The sequence below is a fragment of the Lutjanus erythropterus genome, chromosome 10, assembly GCF_056507025.1.
Source record: "Lutjanus erythropterus isolate fLutEry1 chromosome 10, fLutEry1.hap2, whole genome shotgun sequence".
Taxonomy (NCBI): domain Eukaryota; kingdom Metazoa; phylum Chordata; class Actinopteri; order Lutjaniformes; family Lutjanidae; genus Lutjanus; species Lutjanus erythropterus.
The window spans coordinates 18,857,990-18,884,388 of NC_139326.1; the positions used below are offsets into that span (position 1 = coordinate 18,857,990).

Sequence of the window (26,399 nt, forward strand, 5' to 3'; positions counted from 1 at the left end):
ATTACTTTATGGAAAATATAAAAATGAACTGCAGTTTGGTGAGAATTGTATGAACAAATGCAGATGGTGCATCAGGCAAAAATAGCCAATAAACTCCAGCAAATGTGATCAATAACTACGACCAAGAATAATGAATACAATGGAAATGTATTTATAATAACCTTCCTTTATGAAAAAAATTGGATTTGTTTATGTATTTATTTTCTGTATTTATTTTCTACTTATATTTCCAGCTGTATTCATTATAACTGCATGAACAGCTTGTACTTTGTGATCATATCTGCAGGACTGTAAGTTACTGTCTTAGCCATATGCACAATCAGAATTTTTATATTTGTTCCTATAATTATCTTATATTATCTTATATCATCCATAATGTTGCACTGTTTTACTTTCTAATCACTTTACATTTGCACTCTTCCCATTAGCACATACTTTATTACAGTGACAGGGTTTTTTTGTACGTGTACTGAAAGCTGTGCATCAGGCTGGTTATTATAAATAATGTTTATTCAGTGCCTAGTATAGATACTTTAAAAAAGATCTACCTCATTGCATATTGATGGATGAATACCCATATTAATATATCAATCTGTAGCATTTAACTGCAATTTATATATTATGGCATTTGTCACTGGATATTTATAAATTGGTTTGGGTCACTGTGTGAAATGTCCACCTATAATTGACTGTCATGCAACAGCAGAAGCCTTGATTGGCTTTTTACAGAAAAAATCTCTGACGTCCCTACGCTATTTATCCACAGTAACCATGTGGTAAATACAGTGCTGCCCCCTCCCACTGCCCCTGCACAGCACAACCTTCGGCTGTCCACTAACAGACAGCCTGTCCAATTAAAAGTGGCCATCGATTATAGATAGCTGCCTGCTGGCATATGAGGGAGACAATGTTGGATGCTATGCCACTGCCAATACAGGCCCCAGTTAGCCATGAACTAACCAGAGCTGACACCAGCATATTAGATGTGGACTGGGTTAATTCACCTGCAGTTGGCCCCTGTGTTAGCTCCATAGCGCGGCGGTTTACCTGCCCAGTCTAAATGCTGATCATTAAGTTGCTTCCAGCAGCCATGATTGGTGCAGAGGGGCTCATATCATTGATTAAAAAGGAAGGAAGGCTGATATTGCAGTTATTTCAGCTCCTGCCTTTTCTCCCATGCAGCATTCAGGCTGCTGGAGATTTAAGATCCAGTCAGATTTGTTCACTCTGGAACAATGTTTCATGCATGGACTAGGCAATATATCGATAAGTCTCGATATCGTGACAACTTCAGATATTGTCCTAGAATTTTGTTTATTGTTGTATCATGATTATGACATATTATCTTTTCCTGGTTTTAAGGGCTGCATTACAGTGAAGTCCTGTAATTTTCTGAACTTAGCAGACTGCTCTAGCTGTTCTGTTATTTGCCTTTATTGTGGTAGTCCTCATACACACAAGGGACGTTACAAGTGATCGAATATCACAATATCACGGTTTAAAAAATGTTTCATTATGGTAGCGGACTGTGATGATATCTGCTATGATATTCATGGCTAATTACTTATTTTTTTTAAATAAAAGGACTGCGACTGACTGCTGCATTGTTTTGTTTTGCAGTTGTCCATAAAGAATTAAAACATTCACTGCCAAATTCAAATTATGCCAATTTTTTGACGATACGCACATCATTGCTGGCTACTTTTATTTTATTGTATTATATTAAAGAAAGACACCAGGAGCACTTTAAGTTAAAAGGGAAATCTAATTTTATTCAAACAAAAATGCTATGTGTTAAAACTTTGTGAGAGCACCAATAATCATCCCTACACTATTGTTAAAATATTGATAAATTTTGTTATAGAGGTATTTGGTCAGAAATATTGTGATATTTGATTTTGTCCACATCGTCAGCCCTATTTCATGCTACCATTTCTACATTTGGTCTAAATTACTGATGATAAACTCATAAACAACAGCTTCAGTTTGTTACTATTGCGATTAACATCATATTGTGGACTTTTTTTTTATCATGGTTCTATCTTACCTTGAGGTTTTTGTGTCGTTACAGCCCTGATATCCACATTACTGAAGACCACCATTGTGTTCACACTTTGTAAAAGCACCAATATTATCAGTTAGGGCAGCAACTACTAATTAGAGATTAATCTTTCGATCATTTTCTCTATTAATTAATTTGTTGGTTGGTCCATAAAATAGTGAAAAATGTTGATCACAGTTTCCCAAAGCCCAAAATTATATTTTCAAATGTTTTATTTTGTCCACAACCCAAAGATATTCAGTTAAATGTCACAGAGGAGTAAAGAAACCAGAACACATTCACATTTAAAGGAGCTGAAATCAGAGAATTTGAATGTTTTTTCTTTAAGAAAAAAAAAAGACTCAAAGTGATTCATTTGGTAGTTGGCAACTAATGATTAATCGACTACTCATGGCTGCTCAGACATTGATAAATATTGTTATGGAGGTCAAAACTGTTGAGATATTTGATTTTGTCCATATCGCCCAGCCCTATTTCATGCCACCATTTCTACCTGCCATATATTTAAAGGCACATTCTGCAACCCTTCAGACCCACTAGAAGTGCGGTGGTGGCTGAATATGCAGAGACTCTGCCCTCTGCCCTCCTTATTTTCTTATTATTTTTACTTTGCTCTGGACGCTTCACCAACTCAAAACGTCTGTATTTCACGTCCTGGAGAGGAGACCCAACAATTAACTATCTTTCTGCTGCGTTTACGAACAACTGACGAATCCTACTGATCCCATCTTTAATGACATTTTGTTATTTTGGTAAAAAAAAATAAAATAAAAAATCAGACCGAGCAATTGTGTCATACCTTTCTTATAAAATTATACATAAGAAAAAGTAAAATATGGCATGTGGATAAAATGACAGCACTAATTTGTATGTCTGCGAGGCTCGTGCTTATCCCTTGTTACTGTGTGTGAAAGCCTTTGAGCCTAATTCCAATTTTTCCCTCTCCTATTTTCCAGCAAGCTGCTTTTCCATTAACTTTGGGAAAACACGGTGGCAGGTCCATTTAAAAAGCCCGTGCTCCACCCTTCCCATAAGCGCCCGAGCTCAGGAAAATAAGAAATTAAGAGCAGGGCCCATTTCATCATCAGCCCCCCTGTCTGTGTCTGCTTCTCTCCCTCTGCGCGCAAACACAGCGCCGGCATCCTCCGGCGGAGCTCCTCTGGAGGGCGGGACAGGGGAGCTTTACCTTAGCATATGTTAACTATTACAAGATGTCTTGATGGAACACAACGAAATGACTGGTAATTGACATAAAATATGACAAAGTGTTTGAGTCTTTGTGAGGAAAGCGTCGCGTATTACGGCGTATCAGCTCCGTAATGTGACTGATTAATGAAAGATCGGCCTCGCACTCACTCAGCTGATTCTGTGAAAAATGAGTTTTGTGTTGTCATTCCGACAAGCCGGCAACCGCGGCCGGAAAAGACTATTAGCCGGAATCATTATCAATAGCCATATTTTCAAACTCTATTATGGCAATCAGGCTGGAATTTATTCAATAGATTTAGTTCATTTGGTTGTAATTGATAAATAATCAAAATTTATCAATGTACTTGCACACATTTCACTAACAATCAGGGAAAACTGCCCCATTTACCAGCTGACTTGGTCCAAATTAGAGCTAAATTGATGATCAATTAATCTTGGGAGGGGTAGTGCGCCGTGTTTAGCAGAGAAGCGGCAGAAAATGTGGCGGAGTGGATGGAGAGGAGGAAGGAGAGAAAGAGAGACACAGAGACAGAGGGAGGAGGAGGAGGAGGAGACGAGGAGAGGGTGATAAAGAGAATGGATGGATGGGAGAAATGCGGGATTTGTGAAGTGAGAGACGAGTTGAACTGGCTGGTGAGTAACGCACTGAAAACACGAGGAGGGAAGCTGAGAGGTGTTATGGGCGGTGACAGCAGAGAATTACAACAAGTGTGTGTCTCTGTGTCTTTTATTTTATAGCTTTTACTGCTTTGATTTCACATAGTTCCTATCAGCACACAATCAGCTCATTTTTAGGATGTGGGTTTATGTGCACATACATATTTATTTTTCTTTACCTATCTCTACATACAGTGTGTGTGACTTAGGCTACTTTCAGGGACACATTTCAGACTAAAGACCAGTTAAATGGGGACAACTTGTCCAACTGGGGACAAAAACTGTGCCCCCTTATTTAGGGGTCTATGGTAAAGTTTAAGGTAAAGTTTAGAGCTAGGCCTAAGTCTCCATGAAATGAATGTAAGTCTATGTGATGTCCTAAGAAGTGTCCTGAGTAAACGTGTGTTAGAGTTGCAACAATATGAGATTTTCACAGATGAGAACTGTCTCAGAAAGCACTACACTACACTACTATTAGGGTATATTACACCATTCTCAACCACTGGTCCACGGCCCACTGGTGTTCCTCAGAGCGATGGGGGATAATTTACAAAACTTTATAAAACACATTCAATTAAAATGTATAATTTCAGTGACCAGTTAGACGTTAATATCATCACGCCAATCAAGACACCTCATCAGGTAGAGACAAGCGTGTTACGTAACAACATTCCCTCAGATGCAGACGTGAAATGGGTCAGTTTTTTGATAAGTGGTCCTCTGAATTTTTTTAACATTAGTGTGGGACCTTAAGTTAGAAAAAGGTTGACAGACCTTGTGGTACACCATTGACCCTTCCTAAGTCCCGCCTCTCTTTGCTCTGTGCTCCAATAACAGTTGAGAAAGCTTGGTACCTGGCAGAACTACATTCAACTTTTCTGTTTCCTTTTAATGTAAAAAAAAACTCTAGCTACCTAGCTAGCTACCAATAGATGTAGATTGCTTAGCTAGTTAGCTAGCATTTTGCTAACATTAGTGAACAGATGAAACTAGCTACCTAACGATTTATGTGGATTAGCTGGCTAATTAGCTAGCATTTTTGTTAACATAAACCAGACAGAATAAGCTGCTTGCCAGTGACGCCCAAAACAACATATAATACCAGTGTAGAGTACCGTCAGCGACATGCTTACCAGACCTTAACTACCTATCGTAAGTCATGAGGTTTATGTTGTAAAACGGTTGCAGTTTAGTTAGGTATAGCCATACTTTGATAGGGTTAGGCAACAAAACTACATGGGTAGGTTTTGGGAGAGATCTTGGTTGTGGTTATAATAACTACGTCATGCATGTTATGTGATGGAGGTGACATTACTCACTTTAACTAACTCTACCTTAACTTTTTGTTTCACTTAAGATTCGACCGTCAGTCTCCTGGGTGGAAGTCCTGCTGTGCTTCTTTGAGCCATCCAGTCACTCCACCTCCTCCAAATACAGACTTTCTCACTCTTTAGCTGTTGTAATACCTGCGCCCACAAGGGGTCACTGCCTAGCAAGTAACTGGTACATGAGTTTGAATAAGCTGCTTGTACATTGGACTTTGACACATTTTCTCTGGTGAGGTTGGGCTATTAGTTAACTTAAAGGGATAGTTTGGGTGAAGTATTTTAGTCTTCAGAACAACATTGTAAGTGAATGGTAACCAGTTTTCAAATGGAAAAAAAAAACAGAAAAAAAAACAAAAAACATAATATGCCTCCATACTGCTTGCTGGTGTTAATCCAAGTCTCCTAAAGTCCTGAGATGCCGTTCACTTCTGTGCACAGACCATCACGCCACTCACACCTGGTTCAGACGGTGTGCATGGTTACGAGAATGTGACTCCGAGCTAAGGATCTACAGTGAAGATTTAAGCTAGAAACATGGCGTAAATGACATCTTTCAAGTCAACATGGCATGTCGGGGCTTTAGGAGACTTGGATTACACCAGATGAGCAGTTTTGTTTTGTTTTGTTTTTGTTGGTTGTTTTTTACATTGAAAACTGGTCACCATTCACTTCCATTATTTGGAAGATTCTGCGACGCTGTTTTCCTGTAAAACTCCAGCAGTGTTTTGTGGACTAAAAAGCTAAAATCAACCTTCAGTCAGCATGATAGTGAGAAGATAATGACTGAATTTTCATTTTTGGGTGAACTGTCCCTTTAATATGTGACTATATTTCTCCAGGGAAATGCTTTTCCTTGTTTTTGAAATTTGGTTTTCTTTTCAACATAGACAAGTCTGGCATATAGCGTATCTAAAAGGAAACAGGAAAGGAGAAAGTTGGCGAGGCACCAAGCTCGCTCAACTGTTACTGTAGCAGAGCAAAAAAGGGGCGGGCCTCAAGAAGGGTCAGTTATTAGCAGTTTTGGTTTAACAAATGCCTTGTTGTAATTTCACAAAATATTGCGTATTGACAGTCATGCAATTTGATTAAACTTGAAGTACTTTTAAAAGCAATAACACAGTAGAATTCAATGCATCAGGTAACTAAATGTACACAATAAACGTCAAATAAATGCACGTATACTGCTGCAACCTTAGCGTGTGTGCGCCTGTATGTGTCTCAAAGTGAGTAAGAGTCACACATTTGAAGTATCAGGTAGATCAAGTTCGGCAAGTCAGAGTGAGCAAGGTCAAAGAGACTGATCCCATTTATTCTTTAATTTGCTGAGGCATTAAATTGCATGATGTGGCTTTGCTGCAGTTTGATAATTACCAGCACATGTTTCTAATTTCAAGCTACTCAGAGACACTACTGACCCAAGTCCTCCCCTTTATCTGGTATTTTAGGAGCACAAGTGTGTGTGTGAAGGATGTAGGTATGTGTGTGAGCTTATAGGCCTGTATGTGTCTGTTTATTCTCACCATGTTTTACTTCATCATCATCATTTTTCACAAGCATCTCATGTAAATAAAATCTTCACAATCAGTATTACATTAGATCATACATTTTCTTTTGTTAACCATTATCTCACTGACACATTTGTGGTAAAGATGAGTAAAACTGGAGTTGTTTTCAGGCTGCAGAGTAGAAACAGAGTCTCTCGCTTAGTGTGTCTAAGGCTCGCTGGCACCTGTAATGTAAGGCACTCATTACCTTCAATGATGCATTACAGCTTCCTAATGATGGAGCCACAGTAATGGACCTAACTAATGACCGGACTTAAGAAAGAACATATTCTAATAGCTGGAGCAGAACTGGAGGGAAAGTCAAGGTGTCAGGGAGGAGAAGGAATTAGATCTGTCGACGGCTGCATGGAGAAGCCTAAATGACTGAGGTCAGACTGCAAATACAATAGATTACAGGCTCTCACCTTGTTAGTTCAATATTTTGCTTCTGTTTTAAATGTGATTAAGTTAAGATAGGACTAATTAAATAATTGAGAGTATTTATGCATAGAAATTAAATTAACGCACAGAAAAAAAAACATTCAGGAAACGCTGCTTTACACTGCGTAAGACGTAATGAAAACATACAGGCCTCATGATCAAGTGGAATCAGGCTTTTATCAGAATCGTATTGCAAACCTCAGTAGATGCTCCCAAACAATAAGCTGTCAAAATAGATTTCAAAGAAGATTTGTTTTGCTGTTGGCCTTAAACCCCGTATTTCTCAGATGTCCACTTCTCAGAAAGAGAGGAAAACCGCTTTGATTTCAAATTGATCAGCATGCGTTTAAAGAATTTTCTGATGGATTTTCAGCGTTTTATTAATTTTAACTGTTGAGAAATGTGTCAGTCAAGAAATCCTTTAAATTAAAATGGGAAATTGCCTAAATTGGATATATATATTCAAAGATCCAGTTCCTTTGCATTTCAGCTGACATTAAATGATGCATGAAACTGAAAATATGCATCTATGATTTGATACATGCATATTAACCGGCATCAGCAGTCCCAGTAGCCTTTTGTTGTCGGGACTCTCTGTGACTGTGTGATGTTTAGGGCTGTCACTCTTTAGTCAATTAGGTGACTAATCAGGCGTTAAAGACAAATTTTCAAATTTTAGCTAAACAGTCAATATTTATGGTCTCTTTGTTGAGGACAAGCTGTTATTGGTCATTAAATCATCACAACATCACAAATATGTTTCAGTTTTATTAAGCACTGGTTCTTAAGAGGAACCTCTCTATTGAACTGCAGAGAGACAGTTCGATAGAAGACACTGTTAGACAGGTTTTTGTAAAGAAACCAGATAATATTCCTATTTGGGAAGCTGAAATCAGAGAATTTCGACATTCTTTCTTAACAGATGACCACAGACAATGAATCTATTATCAGAATAGTTGCAGATTAATTCAGATGGTTGACAATTAATTTATAAATTAACTAGCTCAAGAAAAAACAGAACCAGAATTGTGTAATTCTAATCTGTTTGGACGTATAAAGTGGTGGTGAACTTAATGATCTGCTTAAAATCCACAGTACATGTCTGTGGGCTGCAGATGTCTGCCCAGTAAAGCATATTTTGGAAAGTATGTCTTCATGAATTGAGGTTTTAGAGCTGCAACTAACAATTTTTTTCAAAGTCGATTAATCAGTTAGAAGTTTGGTCCATAAAAAGTTGGAAAATGGTGACAAATATTTGTTATGTCTTCAAATGTCTTGTTTTGTCCACAAGAGGGTCAGTTTACAATCAGAGAGGAGTAAATAAAACAGAAATTATTCACATTTGAGAGGCTGAAATCACAGAAATTCACATTTTTTTCTTGAAATAAAACCCCCCCAACTCAGTTCAATTAATTGATTATTGAAAGTTGGGGATTAATTTGATAGTTGCCAACTGGTCATTGCAGCTCTACAAATGACGGGTTGAAGAAATAATTAGAACCAGCATTGTTCTGGCTTGAGATTAAGTGTGTATCAGTGTATTTCTGATCTGTGTGGATAAGGTGGTGTAGGGCTGTGGAATATATTGATATTGATATCATGATGTGAGATAAGATATTGTCTTATTGTGATTGATACTGTGATATGGCAGAATTTTTTTTTCTTGGTTTAAAAGGCTGCATTATCATAAAATAATGCAGTTTTGTGAACTTACCAGACTGTTTGAGCTGTTCTATTATTTGAATTTATTCAATTAGTCATTATATCCACATTACTAATGATTATTTTTCTAAAATCTCATTGTGTTAATATTTTCTGAAAGGTCAGTTCAACAATATTGTTGCACTGTGAATATGGATATGGAGTAGATGTCTCTGAGCTGCTGATTTGGACAGCATGGATGCATGTTACTTTACTTCTGTTGAAACATTTTGCTTCTTAATGTAATGTATATCATTTTGTTGAGGAGCCACATGTGCCTTTAACTTTAACACGAGGTTGTTCCCTCTGGCTGTTTGTCTTAAGTACAGATGAAACGAGCATCCTAAACATAGACCACCTGAGTGTGGGGTCAACTATTAGCAGCAGAAGTAATGAGACATTTTTAAAGCCGCTGAGACTCTGAACACCACTGTGTTAATGACACCTATTGTGACTTTCATTGCTATTTTAATAACCTCCCAACACCACCAAGCACACACACACACACACACACGCATCAAGCACAGCACAGCACACTATCCGTGACACACGCCTCTTCCTCCTCATTAAGGAAATCGCTCTTCTTTGCTGATTATTTTATTTGAAGCCGTGATTACCGCTCTGTGCACCACATCACGCAGTAACGGAGACCAGGCGGAGGGCAGCGGGTCTAATTGGGGCATGAGATGCGCCGGGTGGTGCAGCCAGGCTGGGTGGCCGAAGAGGGGAGCCTCTAATGGGTTTGCCTGTCTGTGGCTCTCCGCTCTCTGCATCTGCAACTCTCAGGCTCGGATGCAACGCACTTATTGGTCCGCTTCTTTATTCCTCCGACTGTCATCAAATCACCTGCACAAAACTACTGTGCGATTTGTTAGGGAGCAGATTGGAAAATCGATTTTCCTTTTAGATTTCTATAACTGAGTGAATGCAGATGCCTGAAATAGGCCTGAAACCCCAGTTCACCTACTGGTCCATGTTACAGTGTGGCTGTGGTGTAAAGGATCTTATCCCTGCTGCATCTGTCTTCTGTCTTCTGTTACTGGTATTGTTTTAACGTGTTCTGCACAGGCCCATATGAGCAATGGATTTAACGCAGTTTGATTGCTAAAAAAGCGCGGAGAGGCTGGACACGGAATTCTTGATCTTTGAAATTGCTCTACAAAATTGCATTTGTTTTTGGTGCGCTTCCATTAAAAGTGTCTCCTCGCGTGTAAACAGCCGTTCCGCACTCAGATGCGCCGCATTAACCCGGGAGGATTGTATGTGAGTGTGTTTTTACTGGGGAAGATTGATGCGGTCCAGTTAGAGAGGCTGAGTGAGACATAGACCCATTTCAAGTGGGTTCCTCTTATTACAGCAATAAGTTACAGGCTGAGGAGCGGACAGCTGAGGGGATATATCTGCTATCCGGGGGCTGATTTCACTGCAACACACCACAATATCAATATTTATCATGTAGGTCTCCAGTTAGAAAGAACTACAACCTTTAGATTTTTACACCTGCCTTATCCTATGCAAACTTGGCGTCCAGATTAATGATTTAGAATTTCTCTTAAAGGCTAAAATAATAATCCAATATACATTTATTATTTATGTATGGTGTGGTATTTTTACGTTATCTCTACTGATATTTTTCTGTTCTAATATTTAGCTCCTATTACTGCATTGTACAGCCCTTTAGTCATCTTAGATGTTTTTAAATATACTTTATAAATAAATTTGATCAGATCAGATTATTTTGACTACTGGTATAGTGATTATTACTTATTTGAATATTATTAACATAGTTGTTCAGCCAATAGCTGTATTGTTATTTATATTCTCTATTTATTTATTTATGTATTTATTTTCTGTAGAGAAAAAAACAGGAAATAGAAAAATGACTACTTGTTCAATGCTAATAATAATAATAATAATAATAATAATAATAATAATAATAATAATAATAATAATAAGTAGTAGTAGTGGTAATATACACGTTTATTATTATATCATACTAGAATCTACATTAAATTAATAATTAATCAATAAATCGAATAATGGACTTAAAATAATACAAGAGTAGAATTAAATGGTTATAATGTAATATTACATCTACCTAATTTACATAAACTTGTCATAAATCATTGCAATAATAATTATTATATAATTTACATATTAAGCTACATGTCATGTAACAAGGGCTGTTTTTTAACAAAAAAAAGCAGAAAGACAAATAAAGATTACCTTCTAGGGCTGAGTTCATTTCAACAATTCAGTTTTCATGTATTTATTTATGTATTTATGTTCTGTTCCCTCAGTTGTCTTCATGCTTACACTAAGTGGAAATCAAACAGCTTCCAGAGCATACAGACCGTCTGTCTCTGCAGGCTCAAGCCCTTCACAAACGCAGGCTTGGCCTTACAAACTCCCAGCACAGACAGTCCCTCTCCTCCTCTCCTCTCTCCTGGTTTACACGTCTGAATCAAACGAGTCGAGCCTCTGCTGCTGCTGCTGCTGCTGCTGATTGCTTCTCCTGAACCTTCGGGAGCTGGTCACAGCTTTCCTCATCTCAGTGGACCATGCACCAGTCCATTTCCTAAAGTTTTCACGCTGTGCCACATATAGGCTACTTCCCTGCGTCCCGGCAGATTGCGGTTGAGGAGCATAAAAGATGAGCTGCCTGTGTGGAGGTGCAGGAGGAGGAGGAGGAGGAGGAGGAGGAGAGAGAGGAGTCCTCGCTCGGACGCCTCCTTTGTGCGGCTGCAAAGAAACCCATTTAGTCCCAGGCGGTGGTCTATTCAGCGGACTCACCCTGACATCTGCCAAAAGCCCTCTCTAACCAGCACCACTGTCTGGAGGAGTGAGAGCGGAGCGCAGATCAATGGCTGTCCTGTTAATTGTATAATAGACCTACTTATGGACCCCTGCTAAAGGGGCACAATCGTTTAGGGTCCACCACGTCTGATTCTGTTTGAACCAAACAGGCCTAAATACCTTTAATTGCGCCCGCCTTGATGAAAAGTCGATGGGAGTTAAAGCGGCCGATCACTAACAGAGCTTAAATCCATCTGTACTCGTTTATTTATTTATTTCCTCGATTTGTCTCCACAAATCACCTGCCATGGGGGAATGGGAGCGATATTAGTTTTGTTTGTGATCCAAGGACGGGAGGGAAGTGGGGCTCAGGGGTTATAAGGCTTCACATCTCCTACATTTTGTTCTTTTAGGGCCCAAGTCCACTCTGTGATCTGTACTTCATTCATTCATTCATTTTGATCATATTTTAGTCGGAAGTTAAATAATTATCTGTATTATATTTGTGTAGTCCAGTTTCGTTGTCCAACCCTGTGTTGTATAATGATAATAAATTACATTGATACATGTAGAATATACTCAGTCTGCTAACCCTCTCAATAGCATAAAAACACAGTATGTTTTATAAATATACAGAAAGTAATCAGCTTGAAAATTGCTTTAATTTATAGATTTTCTCGTTAATTTGTGAAACGAATCCTCCCTTTCTGCTCACTGTTTGTAAGCAGGCTAATTGCCACAGTCCACTGATTTGAAAATTGAGATTTTCATATGGCTAATTATTTAATGGCGATACATTTTCTGGCTCAAACAGCTGTAAGATGCTCCAGAAGCAAAATAAAACAAGCCTTCTAGTATTTTACACGTATATCTGTCTACAAACAGGAGTCATGTCATGGCGATATGAGATTAAACAAACACATTAAGATGTTTAACGTGGAATAATTTAAGCATGAAAAGCTAATAAATCAGAGGACGGAATGGCAGAGGATTGAATTGAATTGTAGCGTTGAATCGTGCGCGTTTGGGTCTGTGCGCTTGCGTGCGTACGCGTGTAAGAAAAAAAGAGAGAAGAAGAAGAGGGGGAGTCACGTCGCTGACATTTCCCAGCTCCCGCTCTGATTGGCTCTTATTTGAGGAAGCTCACGGGTTCTTTCAACTAATAAGCGCCTCCCCGTCGCTCTAAAGGACATTATAATGCAAGGGACCTCCTTTTTTAACCACAAACCGAATTTTCGTTCATTTAGACCATATATACTTTTTAAATTGAACCCAAAGTTGTAGGATTTTTTTGGAGCGCATTTCACCCTGGAGCGGTACGCGATGCTTTCTCACGCCGACCTCCTGGATGCTCGGCTCGGTGAGTTATCATCACTAAACTCCGGCCCTAAACTCCAGTGTAAGATTTCAACTTCTTGTTCCACCTTATGAAGTGATAGATAGATAGACTGTGTAGTTAATTGTGTTAACAGCTAAGTGGTTTATTGTTGCTCGAAGCAGTTCTTTACAGTAAATTATCAAGAATGATCTGACAGCAAAAATGATGGTGTAAAATTACGACTACACTGAGTTTATTTGTTATATTCTTTAAATAAATCTACCGTAGCTATTTCATGTGACTCTCATTTAAAGATGCTGCCATGTATTCACTCTCCTCCTCATCCTCTCAGGGATGAAGGATGCTGCAGAGTTGCTCGGACACCGAGAGGCTCTCAAGTGTCGGCTGGGTGGTGGCGTGCCAGACCAGGGGCATCCGGGAGACATGGCCCCTGGTTCAGACTCTGTGGAGGGAACCACTCTCCTACCCGGAGAAGACATCGCCACCGTGGGATCCAACTCGGCTGGCATGCCGGTGAACGGGAAGGAGCAGGAGAAGCAGCAGCAGCAGCCGCAGCAGAGCTCCGGTCAAACCTCCAGCCAGCAGAAACAGAAGCGGCACAGGACGCGCTTCACGCCGGCGCAGCTCAACGAACTGGAGCGCAGCTTCGCCAAAACCCACTACCCAGACATCTTCATGAGGGAGGAGCTGGCGCTGAGGATCGGCCTCACCGAGTCCAGAGTTCAGGTAAACACTTGTGCGATGTGGAGGATTTTACAGGAGGTGACGGGGTGTGGCGTTGGGTCCAGGTTTTGGGTTTTCAGCATCGTATAAATGTCAAAAAATCCTTTCAATCTCGAGGGGCAGTGAGCAGTAGGCTGGATTCATATCAGATGATTCAGGAAAAATGTTCCCTCTGTGGACTTCAAATCATTTTCATTTGCCATATTGTGTTTTCAGTTATTTGTCATTCTTCCTTTGAAATATTTTGCCCATTAGCTGTTAAAATTAGGGTGCAAATGCTGCGAATATCAAAGCTATCAAGGGGAATTGTCACCACTGGTGCAGTATAAGTTACATCATAACATAACTTAAGGTGCACTGTTGTGAAGATTGTTACTGAAGTGATAGAAGCACTTAAAACTATTTTATTTTTTATGTTTATATACAGCGCTGTATTCTGCTGCGTGGTACAAGTCTGCTTAAAAATGAGAGGTAAATTCGTTGGTTCTGGTACTCCAGTAGCAGTTGTTTCAGAAAATATACAGACTCAAGCCTCTTTTGATTGAATTAAATGTCTTTTAATTGAATTATATTATTCAAATACCCCTAATTTGTTAATATTGAGCCTGGTGGTGAGCGAGATTTAATTTTAAGAAACCGTGAACCATCTAATAGACACAGGGCTCTGTCCAAGGTGCTGCAATATTCCTCACCTGCAAATAACGACGAGGGAAACGGTGCACAACAAGTCCAAAATATTCAGAAAAAAATATTGTTTAACACCACCTGTGCTGAGTGACTTTAGAAATATTTAAATTGGGTGTGTGTGTTTCCATACAATTTTAAAATTTGGATCTGCAGCAACTGCATAATATTGTATTTGTTTTATTAAACCATTCATAATTATTTTTCTATAATTTTACCTTACAAATAAGGAGTTACCCTTACCAAAATATTCCAGTAGATCTCTAAGAATTTCCTTTTCAAAATAAGACTCCTCTCTTTCTTTTTTCTCTTTCTTTTTTTAAATTTTATTAAATTATTAGTGAAGGAATGTGTTGCGCATATTTTTTGACATTTAAAAATGTATACACACACACACACACACACACACACACACACACACACACACACACATATATATATATATTTGTAAATCTGAACATGTAAATATATCAAAACAATTTAAATTGGCTGTGACATATTTTTGAACAAGCACGCAGGAACACACCAGCTCAGCTCTAATAAACCAAACACATTATCAACCAATTTCAGTCTTATTTATAACAGTGAACGGGTTATTAACCAGTGATGTGAAATTCATGCAAATGATCCCACTGAAAGCAATAAAACCAGTCTAATCATTAGTCACCTTAATAATCAGTCCTTTATGTTCTATATCTGGAGTTCAGGATCCTCACCACTCGGTGCAGGTTGGTTCTCGGTGTTGGTAAACATTGTCGCAGGCCGTGCAGGTGGTGCAGCCTTCAGAGGGCGTGATGATGCCTCCACCACAGCCTCTCCTTTAAAATGCTCTATCAGCGACGTCTTAATAGGACTCAAGAATATATTGTACTTTTTTAATGGAATGAGAAATTGCATTTTCTTTCCCCCCGAGTGTAATGGGTTTGGGCGACGTTTCACGGATGGCTGAACGGAATGAGAGCGAGATTTCACTTTTAATACGGAGGCATCGACTCACGGCCTCCAGCGAGCATTAATCACGGCCGAAGATGATGAAATCTTTATAAAGCACGACTTTAAAAAAAAAAAAAAAAAACGTATATAGTGTGGCCTCGGTGTGTTTGCGCGCGTGTGGATGAGCAGATTTTTATTTTAGATTGTGTACAGTAATACGAGGCCATTTGTATTGAAGCCCTCACAATATTTAGGGCAATTTTCAGTTAATCTGCTTGTAAATAAGATGTTAGGAAGATAAATTGTTCAGCTCACTGCTGCGGAACAGCAGTAATAAAAAACCTCTGCGACGGCTGCGTTTTTATAAACAGAGTCTTCTGTGTTGTATTTTATTTACAATTAAATCCGCAATCCTGCATTTTGACTGTTTCAGTTTTATCCTTAGTGTTTCAGGAACACGAAATAATATGTTTTAATGCATTTACTCCTTGCACGCTTTATATTTTATATTTCACTTTATATTTCACTTTATATTGGTTTTATTTTTAGGTTGCAGCACATAGATTTCCTTCGGTATTATAAAAATCATATCTTATTTTATATTATGTTGACATTAAGACTGGTATTTACAAAATAGTCGTTTAAAGGCAAACTATTCAGTTTTTCCCCCCAAAACAATATAATAACAAGACCCATACAAAATTAATCGCTCTCAATCATCACCCACAACCCACCACGTGTGTGTGGCGGCATGTTCATCCGCAGACACCGCTGTCTGTCCGCACCCTGTTATGTTATTATTATTGTGCTGTGCTCAAGACGTTTTACCAGCCCAAAACGTCGGTATTTGACGATTCAACAATCAGTTATCTTTCTGGTGTGTTTTCAAACAGCTTTTAAGAGGATTTTTAGTTATTTAAGCTCTATTAATGCAGCTGACTAATAGATTACACTTGCTATCAGACAGCACTACCTGAAACACTCCCTGCCTGTTAAGACTGGGGGGAAGTAAATATACTCTGATAATTAGTAATTGCAGGTGTACATTTTCGTTTACCTAAACTAATTTGCTTCCAAATTTACAGTTCATAATAATGAAAATTTTGTATCACATTTTTAAATTAAACAAGCAAAAAGAAAGTAAAAAGAAAAAAGAAAAGGGAAATATGAGAGACAGGTTGGACAATGCACACAATCCTAAAAACACATTAACATTAATATATGTATTCATACCCATACATGTACATATTAATACCTATATATATGTATATATATATATATATATATATATATATATATATATATATATATATATATATATATATATATATATATATATATATATAAACGTGGCTGGTTGCATGCTGTCTACATGGAGTGCAGTTACACAGTCATGTTGCCCACTTTGATGATATTTTTATAATCCCTCCACCTTTTCTCAAACACATCTTCTATATTCCTTAATTTGTGAGTCACTTTCTCCAGAGGTTATTTTTTCCTTAATTTTATTTTCCCATTTTATTTGAGAAGGTCAGTTTTTTTTCCTGATATTTGTGTCCATACATGCCGTTACATGAAAGTTATGAGACATGAGGACATTTTCATATCATGAATCCCTCCACCCACCTATCCTTCCTTGTGTCTCCATAGCTAAATAAATAATGCAGATTATGTCAATATCAATACACAACAGTACAAAACCAAAAACTTAGATTTCTCATCATACTTTTAGAGTATAATAAATTAAAAATCAAATTAATAGATATTCATTTATGTCATGTTAATTTTGTTTGCTCCAGTGGTTAGACGGTACAGCATCAGATCCAAACCACACCTCATGGCTGGTTGATAATTTGTGTTGCTCAGTGACACTATAACAGTATTACTTTTGATGTACTGATATTTTATAGACATTAACGTTTGTCTTAGTGAGATGATTGTGCGAAATATTGTTTTTCTCCCATGGTTATAGTGGGATATGCTTTGAGCATCCAGTTGCTGTCCTCATCACAGTGTAATATAAACTAATAATGCGCCAGACACGTGTCTCCCAGTCTGTCCTCCTGGTGTCTCACGGTCCTGTCTCTTTGCTCGCAGGTTTGGTTCCAGAACAGACGTGCTAAGTGGAAGAAGAGGAAGAAGACCACCAATGTGTTCCGCGCCCCGGGGACGCTGCTCCCCACACCGGGCCTGCCACAGTTCTCTGCCGCGGCCGCCATGGAGAACAGCCTGTGCTCCTTCCACGCCAACGACTCTCGCTGGGCCACGGGGATGCCGGGGGTGTCCCAGCTGCAGCTCCCGCCGGCCCTGGGCCGCCAGCCGGGCATGCCACAGTCCCTGTCACAGTGCAGTCTGGGTCCGGGCCCGCCCCCAAACTCCATGGGTCTCTCCAACGGCCTGTCCTCCAACGGCTCCGGGCTGCAGTCCCACCTCTACCAGTCGCCTTTCCCCGGAATGTCGGCCTCTCTCTCCGGCCCCACGAACGTAACGGGCTCCCCGCAGCTGTGTAGTTCCCCGGACAGTGACATGTGGAGAGGGACAAGCATCGCGTCACTGCGGCGCAAAGCGCTGGAGCACACAGTGTCCATGAGTTTCACTTAGTGACTTTTCAAAAAAAACCTCCAAAAGTCCCTCTCCCAGCCCCAAACTGCGGCTCTTTTTCTGTTTTTATTCCCGCTATTTAAATCAAAACGAGAGAAGCTAATCAGGCCTGAAATGTGAGAAAATGGAAACTGTGTGTGACATCATCCAGACATAAAGACAAAAAGAGAAGGACAACATTATGGACACATGGAAGAAAAAAAATAACTTGGGTTTGGGGTTATTTATCTTGTTAATTCAAAAGGATTTTATCGACTATTGATGATAAATACTATTGTAATTATCTCTAGACTATAGGCCCTGACTACTGGGAGCCGAACAATCGTCGTATTTACGTTTTCACTGAGTGCGTCTTTACGCACACATGTTATTGTGTTCAGGTGAAGTTGTGTTATGTCAAACGGTTATTTATAATAAGATTGGGTATAAGATTTTTGGTAACAGCCTATCACACACGCACCATTCTGTACGTGGGCCTATTGAACTGGGTCTCAGGCATGCTCTGTGCATGTGGATTTAAACGCTTGGATCATTTCAGGAGTAAATGGCGCCCACTCACTCAGATTGGCTTTTGTTAGGCGACCCCGGTCTCGTCTGCATGAGACGGGAGCACCGAATCTAAAGAGGAAAAAAAGAAACACAAAGATCTTTCAGTAGGCCGACTCTGTTTTAGGATGTTTTGTGTAGATAAAACATTCTTGCTATGTACCCGCTGGTCTTTTTTGTGACATGTTTTAACTTATTGTATGTGCTATTACTTGACACATTTCTTAAATGTTTGATCTTACATCGAAATGCACCTCATTGACGGGTTTGTACCAATTTAAGATGAAGAAACAAATAAAAGTAATTTTCAAGAATGTCAAAACAAGAATGATTCATGTCTCCATTAAAATGACTATTTTGCACAAATTCCTTCAGACACTGAGTCCCACTATTGCCACCCTTATATAAGTAATATCTTTTATGTATTTTTTTTTTTTACAGTGTTTGAGGAGATGACAGGGTTAAAGGGTTTCTGAAGGGTGACTGGTCCCATGGTGGCAGACAGCAGCAGCGGTAAAGATGTCAGTGCTGTGATGTGACGGTCATTGCTTTTAACCATGACGGTCATCCCACTGAGCGGACTGGATGGACTGTAACTAAAGAGGAGGAATCACAGGCCTCTGTTTGTTTCTATACCAGCTTATACTTTCTACGGCTTTTATTTTCGGGCTAAAGGTGTCTGCTATGATCTTACACTTGCCAAGCAGAAATGACGCAATCGATTAGTTGCAGTAAAACCAAACTTCTTGTAAAGAAAGATCTAAATGGGGTTATTATAGAAAAAAAAAACAGAGGAGAAACTACAAGTCTGTCCAGTTCTCGTAGAAATGCTGCAGAAATATTATGGCAGCTGGAATTCCACCATATTTCAATAACACTATTAATAGACTAATCTGAGCCACAGATACAGGTTGTAATCCTTGCAGGTTAGGAGCAACATGGTGGCAACACTTTGATTTGCTATAGTTGCCAAATAGCTGTTCATACAGAATTTAGACCACATAGCCAAAACTAGTTTATTAAGTCTATCCAGGCAGAATCACTAGGCTAGCTTTCACACTAGCCTATTATTGACACAATTTAAGGAATTAACGGTGTGTCTCTCACACACGTTTCTGTCTTCATTCAGAGTGCAAAATCAACACTTTTGTCTCTTGGCCAAATGTCTAGTGAATGTTCAGGCCCTTTTTTTAGATTGTCAGTGAGGCAAATCTACCAGCTACTGACATATTTTTCCAGCAGTTGGCTGGTAGGTGTCGCTAATTTTTGTCTTTTTTGCTGCTCTACATCTGCGAGGGCACTATGGGGCAGGTAGACCCAAAGAAAACACTGACAGACCTCCACTTGGTCTCTCACAGAGACCGGCTTCACGTTGTCTTAATTGAACTTAATTGCAGTAATAAACCTCAGGCAAATCTATAAGAGATGCTCAAAATGGTGCACGACTGTTTGTCCTCGAACAAATTATCGGTAACGTGCTCACTGACGTACTTCAGCCTTCTTATGCAGCGCAAACAGCTGTTTTATGGAGGGAGCTGTCTCGCACCTATCAGTCAGCACTCCATCAAACTCAACACACGATGAGCAAAAATTCAATTAGATAAATAGATAATAAAACGTGTTGATCCGAGCCTTTTCAAGGCAAATAAGAAGTGGAAAAAATGCATATAATAGTTTTTGTATTTTTGCATATCATATTAGCCCATTCTTTCTGTGTTGGCAGCTAAATTGGCAATAGTATTCATAATATTAATATAATACATGTTTTAAAGCAATGGACAAACACAATCCTCTGAGACATTTCTGAATCTAAACTGACACACTGTGATCCTGAAGTTGGTAAACTGACATGTTTTCATTACTTCTGAATTATTATTGGGCCTAGCGTGCAGTGTAGTGTTTACTACATTACCTGCGTGTCATACTAACAAAAATAAAAAATACAGATAATCAGTATTAAACAGTTTAGCCTTTACACCTCTTGATCATTTGACATTTATTTAAAATTCCTCATTACTTGCCCATCAAATGTCTAATAAGCAAAGCTCTCACCTTGTTTGCGTTACTTTAATTTCAAATTATCCTGATGTGTGAGATTGTAGTGTGTATAAACTCCGCTCAGAGAGAAGAAGTAAATAAAATTTTTCCATTATGAAAGTGAGCGGACCTCACTGTCTGTGTCAAAGATTATAAGTGTCAACTTGAGCCTGAAATCACAGCAGCTCAAATTAATCAGCGTGTTAACCTCATCTCGTTGTCAGCGCTGAGGCCAATTTACGGTCACGGGACGGTAATTGATGAGATATGGCATTACCATAAGCAGTCCCACTGCCTGTAAACTTATAATTGGAGTTTCTGTAACAATGCAGGGGGGTTAAACAAAGGATTAATCATAATTAACAAAAGTATATTACTTTTCCCATATTAAACAGTTGGTTCCCACCTTTTCTATTAACATAAATTTGTTTGCAGTAATTTAGTGAATTATTGAAAATACCAACCCAAGTCAAGACCCTGAAAAAATAATTTATTCCTCTCTGTGCATTCACATTTGTGCGTGTGTGTTTGTGTATGTGTAACCCTACTTTCCGTTATACGCAATTAGCTTGAATGAAATAGCCTGGAGTTTTCTAACATACAATAAAAAACAATTATTTTCCAAGCTATTTACAAGTGTGCCTTGCAGCAGCACAGCACAGGATCACTATGTGATTACATTTACAGATTGATACAATGACCAGGACACTGTGTCTTATTGTACTAAGTGGAAGAAAGACTAATTGCAGCAAAGCAAGTAACGAAACCTTTTAATTTTTTTTATTGGTTAATTTATAGACAAGGCACAGTGAATTTATAGGAAAACGTCTGAATAGTATCAGTTGTTTATTGAACAATGGTGTAAACCAGTATCAGTTTGAACCTGTTATGGAAATGGATGTTAAACCTGTTTATTTGTGGAATACAGTTTGCAAACCATCTCAATATGATGTTATAAATTTCAAAATAAATGGACATCTTCTGAGAAACAGAAAGAGAAAAAACACAAATTAAAGGACCAGTGATAGTGGCAGATTAGAGCTGAAACGATTAATCAATTATCAAATTAGTTAGCAACCAGTTTGATAATCAATTAATTAGTTTGAGTAATTTTTTAAAGAAAAAAAGTCAAAATTCTCTGATTCTAGATACTTAAATGTGAATATTTGCTTATTTCTTTAATCCTCTGTGACAGTAAACTGATTTCATTGTTGTTGTTGTTGTTGTTGTTGTTGTTGTTGTTGTTATTGTGGGCCAAAAAAATACATTTGAAGACTTGATCATTTTGGGCTTTGGAATTTTTTTTTAAATTTTTTTTTTAATTAATTAATTTATTTATTTATTTACCATTTTCTGACATTAATAGACCAAACAACTAATTGATTAATCGAGAAAATAATCAACAGATTGATCACCAGTAATAATCTGTAGTTTCTGCCCTTTTGGAGATTGTAAACAATTGCTCTCACCCTCCCCTTCCAAACACATAGGAGAAACTATGGTGGCTGCAAACCTGTGTGCAAAAGGCCATATTTAGAGTCAGTGTTTGGGTTGTCCTGTTCTGGGCTATGTAGAAACATTGTGAAGCAATATGGTGGATTCTGTGGAAGAGGACCTGCTCCCTCTATAGATATAAATGACTCATTCTAAGGTAACAAAAACATAACTGTTCTTACTTTCAGGTGGTTATGCATTAATGAAAACATCCTAGTAAATCCTCATAAATCTTACATACTGGATCTTTAATAGCATTATTGCTTACTTTAATGACTGCTTGATTTATGATGGTCACTAACTCAAATGTTTATTTGTATTATTTTACTGTATACCTACACCCATCCCAGCTCTGGACTTGCTGTGGTCTATCTTTTTTTTTTTCCAGAATGAATGCAGGTGGCCCACCTACCCTGCAGAGGCATGTAATTACAAGATATTGCGTGACAACAGTTGATCAAACGTTATAACCACAGCCAAACTGACTGCTGCTCCACCCATCCAGGCTGGAGCTGCAGCGGTGTCAGCCTCCTAACTGAGTGTGTGTGTATGCGCATGCAGTTCTGGTACATCTAGCTCTATGTGTGGCTCAGCCCACCAGATCCAGCCCTGTGCTGACTACTGTGTCCTGGGCTGCAGTAACAGATGTGAAATCACATTACCCAAACGCTGCAATTAGTCTCACTCGCTCGCGGGTTAATGAGTTTGTGGAAATGTGCGACCCATTCCTCATTAGGTAATTTCTCATGCACTGATGAGAGAGGGAGAGAGATGTGGGTATAGCAACTCAGTGGAAATGGCACATAGTCTGCTGCAACACATACTGTAAAGCAGGATGCAGCTGCTGCAGCTGGACAGTTATGAGGGGACATTTATCACCTCATCGTGGATCATGGGATGAGACTTGCATGGATGTGTTTCTGTCTGAGAGTCAGAGGCGTAAATATAGACAGTGAAGGTACTGAGGTTGCAATGGGGCCCTTTGGGTGAGAGGGACCATAGAGTAAGCAGGCACTCCAACAATGTGTTTGGGGGAGAACAAACTGTTGTGAGTGATTCAGATTGGCACCTGAGAAATATTCCTGTGTTTAAAGGATCACATCAAACTAAACATAATGCTATAGTGCTACATGCCCTCAAAAAGTCATGGTTTTCATTATATTACTCTCTATATAACAAAAATATTTTGTTATTCTACATAAACTATAAAGTCTATATATAAACTATAAAAACAGATACAATTAAATGTGTAATATCTTATTTTCTTCAGTATTTTTGTCATATACAGATATGCAATGATGACTGCTGGCTGGCTGGATGGATGGATGTTGATGTCCAAATGATGTATGTCCAATGTCAAGTCTCTATTTGAGTACACAGACAAACAGAAACAAAGTCCTCCCCTTTACGGTGGATCACCATGGGACCTTACTGTATGTTCACGCCACCAGCAACAGAGGTACAAATTGAGCAAATGTGGCCCACTACATTGTCAGCTAGTTGCCAGTGAAGTGTTGCTTAAGCACTTGTTGATGTTAGTGTGCGCTTATGTGTAGAGTCAGTGAATTAGATTGTCAAGATTCTTTTTTGTTAATGTCATGGTATGCAAAAAGGTTAGAGTTAAATAAAACTGGTGAAGGGCAGGTCCATACACAGCACAGGACTTGCAAGGAGATGGTAAGTGGAAGTGGCAAAAGAAAAACATGATTGGTTGACGTCATCGCGTCATTGGAGTGCTGAGAAAAGTTGAGGCCAACTCAACTTTGATTTGTAGCACAAGGGACAGTGATGCTGGTGTTGGTGATGTATAGTGTGAAACGAGTAGTTCACCAAGTGGTTTCACATAAAACTAAACGATGAAAAACGTTTAACAAAATGTGACTTTCTTCATTTTTACAATTATCTTTCAAATTGACAAACATCATGTGTAATTCATGACATAATTCCAGAAAGCCAGAAAGGGAGGGAGTTCACATCTCTATATGGTGGCTAGTTTAGGCACAAAATCTTCCAAGACTGATGAGCTGAGCACAAGTTTAAACTGAGCGAGCAGTCATGCCTTTCAAATATAAAAGCAACAGTAAGGAAAGACAATAGAGAAAAGACCAGGAGGAGTAGTAACAAGCATGCACTGGGCCCTGCTGTAACTTCCTTACGCCACTGGAGAGAATCCACCGTTTACAACTGTCAAGTCTTCTGTATTTGCATCTAAGTGTTCAATAACAGAGTAAAGCAGCTTCTGTCGCCTGCAGGGGTGACATCAGTGTGTCTCATTATGGACTGGCTATGCTTATTTCCTTGCTGTGAGGCCCGAGAGTCTGTGTGTGAATAGACAGCCTGGGGCAAAGCTCTGTCAGGACACAATGGACGACAACAAAAGAACTAATTAGCAATCAATTACTGACGTGTTTCTGTCCTGCACCTTTTATCTGGTTAGAGTGTGGAGCAGGTTACCACTCAGCATGTCCCATTCACACACACACACACCACCTGCTGCTTATGTATGTGTGTGTGGCAAATGTGTGTGCTTTTTGGTGAATTTGGATTATTGTAGAGATGTATGTGGTAACCCAGTGATACATGGTTTAAAGGCACAATTCGTCCCCAAAACACAAATGCTTATGCATCACTAAAATACTTTTCTCTCTGGCCTGTAGTGCTATTTATTCATCTAGATTGCTTTGTGTGAGTTGCCGTGTTTTGGAGATATCGGCCACAGAGATGTCTGCCTTCTCTTGAATATAAAGGAACTAGATGTCACTCAGCTTGTGGTGTTCAAAGCAAAAAAAAAAAAACATTTGTAAAATCAATAGACCTTGTGGTGAGAAATTTCTAGTAGTTTTCTTTCACTCACCAACCCTATCAACGTGCAGCAGGATGTGTGTATCTATTCATGGACGAGAGGTCGCAGCGAGGGATGCACCAAAACCAAAACCAGTATCGGGTATATAGTATACTCATGTATTTGTATTCACACTCAAAACTATTTCGATACCACCACACTCAATACCACGCTATGAAGTAGCTCCTTCAGCACAAGCAATCTGATAAAACATCTAAAAAACAAACATGATGCAGAGTTTAAAAAAAGCAAAAAGCAACAAGAATTTGTTACAATTAGAAAGTGAGGAACATCTGATGAAAATAAAACATGTTTGTAAAGTCAGTGCAAGAACTTTAATAGCATTATTAAATCATATCGGTACTCAGAATCAACACCATTGATATTTACATCCTGCACTGTCACAAGTCTCTCATCCATGAGGAGGTGCATGCTTTTTTCTACCTGGTGATGTGGTTGGCAGGTGTAGAAAGAAAATTGTTCCTACATGAAACTGCACAAGGCACCCACGGCTGAAAGAGATGCACCAGGTGTGAGAAAGTTCTCATCTTGAGGAGGTGGTGTGGATGGAGACAAACACAGGACCCAGGAGACAGGGGTTCATGTTGCATGTGAAACCAAAATTTGGTTAAAAGTTTAAGGTGAATAATGTTACGTTTGTCATGTGACTAGTGTCATGTGACTTGTATTGAAACTTATTTCACTTGCGTCACTTACATCACGTAATATAACGTAACCTAACGTAGCGTTTTGATGCTTTTGTTTTTATCATGATGGATAAATTGCACTATAGGTGAGAGGAAAAATATGTTTTTGGGTCTTTGGTTGAACTGTCCCTTTAATGCAAGAAAATGTAACCTCTCTCTGGTGTGATCCAAAGGTGAAAAATCTTCAGACTAATCCAATTTAGGCCTTCAGAAGAAGTTGCTTTTCACCATGTCTGCAGCTAAGTGTGTAAAAGATAGTTAGCCTCATCTGGGCCAATCAGTGTCTAAACTCTGCTTTGTTGTATCTCGTTCATTCTGTTCATTGTTGTGATCACTTGCAGTTGATCTAAGTTTAGATGGAGGAGGAAATTTCTGGAATTAAAGAATTTTCAATCTACAGCTTCATAAAAACCAACAGAGATGAAGTAGATTCAGTGTTAACCTAATTTGGGCATGTGGCTTGCTCATTTCAGCATCTCCCTCTCCACTGCTGTGAAACACACACACACAAACACACACACACACACACACACACACACACACACACACACACACACACACACACAGTGACATCTGGGGGGAAAGTGTGCTGTGAGGAGGCTGCGAGTGCCTCTCATGATAACAACTCTGCATCTCAACAACCTGCATCCATCATCATCAACACTAACATCTGCTCTGAGCCTCAGCCTTAAATCTCTTTCTACCCCCCCCAACCCTTTACCTCCCTCTACTTTTCACCCCCTCTCCTCTTCTCT

The 26,399-nt window shown here is 39.0% G+C and overlaps 2 protein-coding genes across 3 annotated transcripts in view; both read left to right on the top strand.

Moving 5' to 3' along the window:
• The window catches only part of LOC146320292 (corticotropin-releasing factor-binding protein-like), a 118,132-nt gene that overhangs the window by 69,552 nt on the left and 22,181 nt on the right, over window positions 1-26,399 (top strand). The window lies entirely within an intron of this gene.
• Window positions 12,255-18,892, top strand: LOC146320293 (homeobox protein orthopedia B-like). Of its 2 annotated transcripts, none has more exons than XM_084728507.1 (3): window positions 12,255-13,137; window positions 13,409-13,803; window positions 17,515-18,892. In XM_084728507.1, exons 1-3 carry the CDS (start codon window positions 13,062-13,064, stop codon window positions 18,016-18,018), a joined length of 975 nt encoding a protein of 324 aa, XP_084584633.1. In that variant the 5' UTR covers window positions 12,255-13,061; the 3' UTR covers window positions 18,019-18,892. The 2 variants fall into 2 exon arrangements, with proteins under 2 accessions (XP_084584633.1, XP_084584634.1); XM_084728508.1 differs by having other exon boundaries at window positions 12,257-13,098.

Coding starts and splice junctions, on each gene's coding strand:
- LOC146320293 (XM_084728507.1), top strand. CDS start 13,062: ATGCTTTCTCACGCCGACCTCCTGGATGCTCGGCTCGGTGAGTTATCA. Junction 13,138..13,408: donor CTCCGGCCCTAAACTCCAGT/GTAAGATTTCAA, acceptor TCATCCTCTCAG/GGATGAAGGATGCTGCAGAG. Junction 13,804..17,514: donor TCACCGAGTCCAGAGTTCAG/GTAAACACTTGT, acceptor CTTTGCTCGCAG/GTTTGGTTCCAGAACAGACG.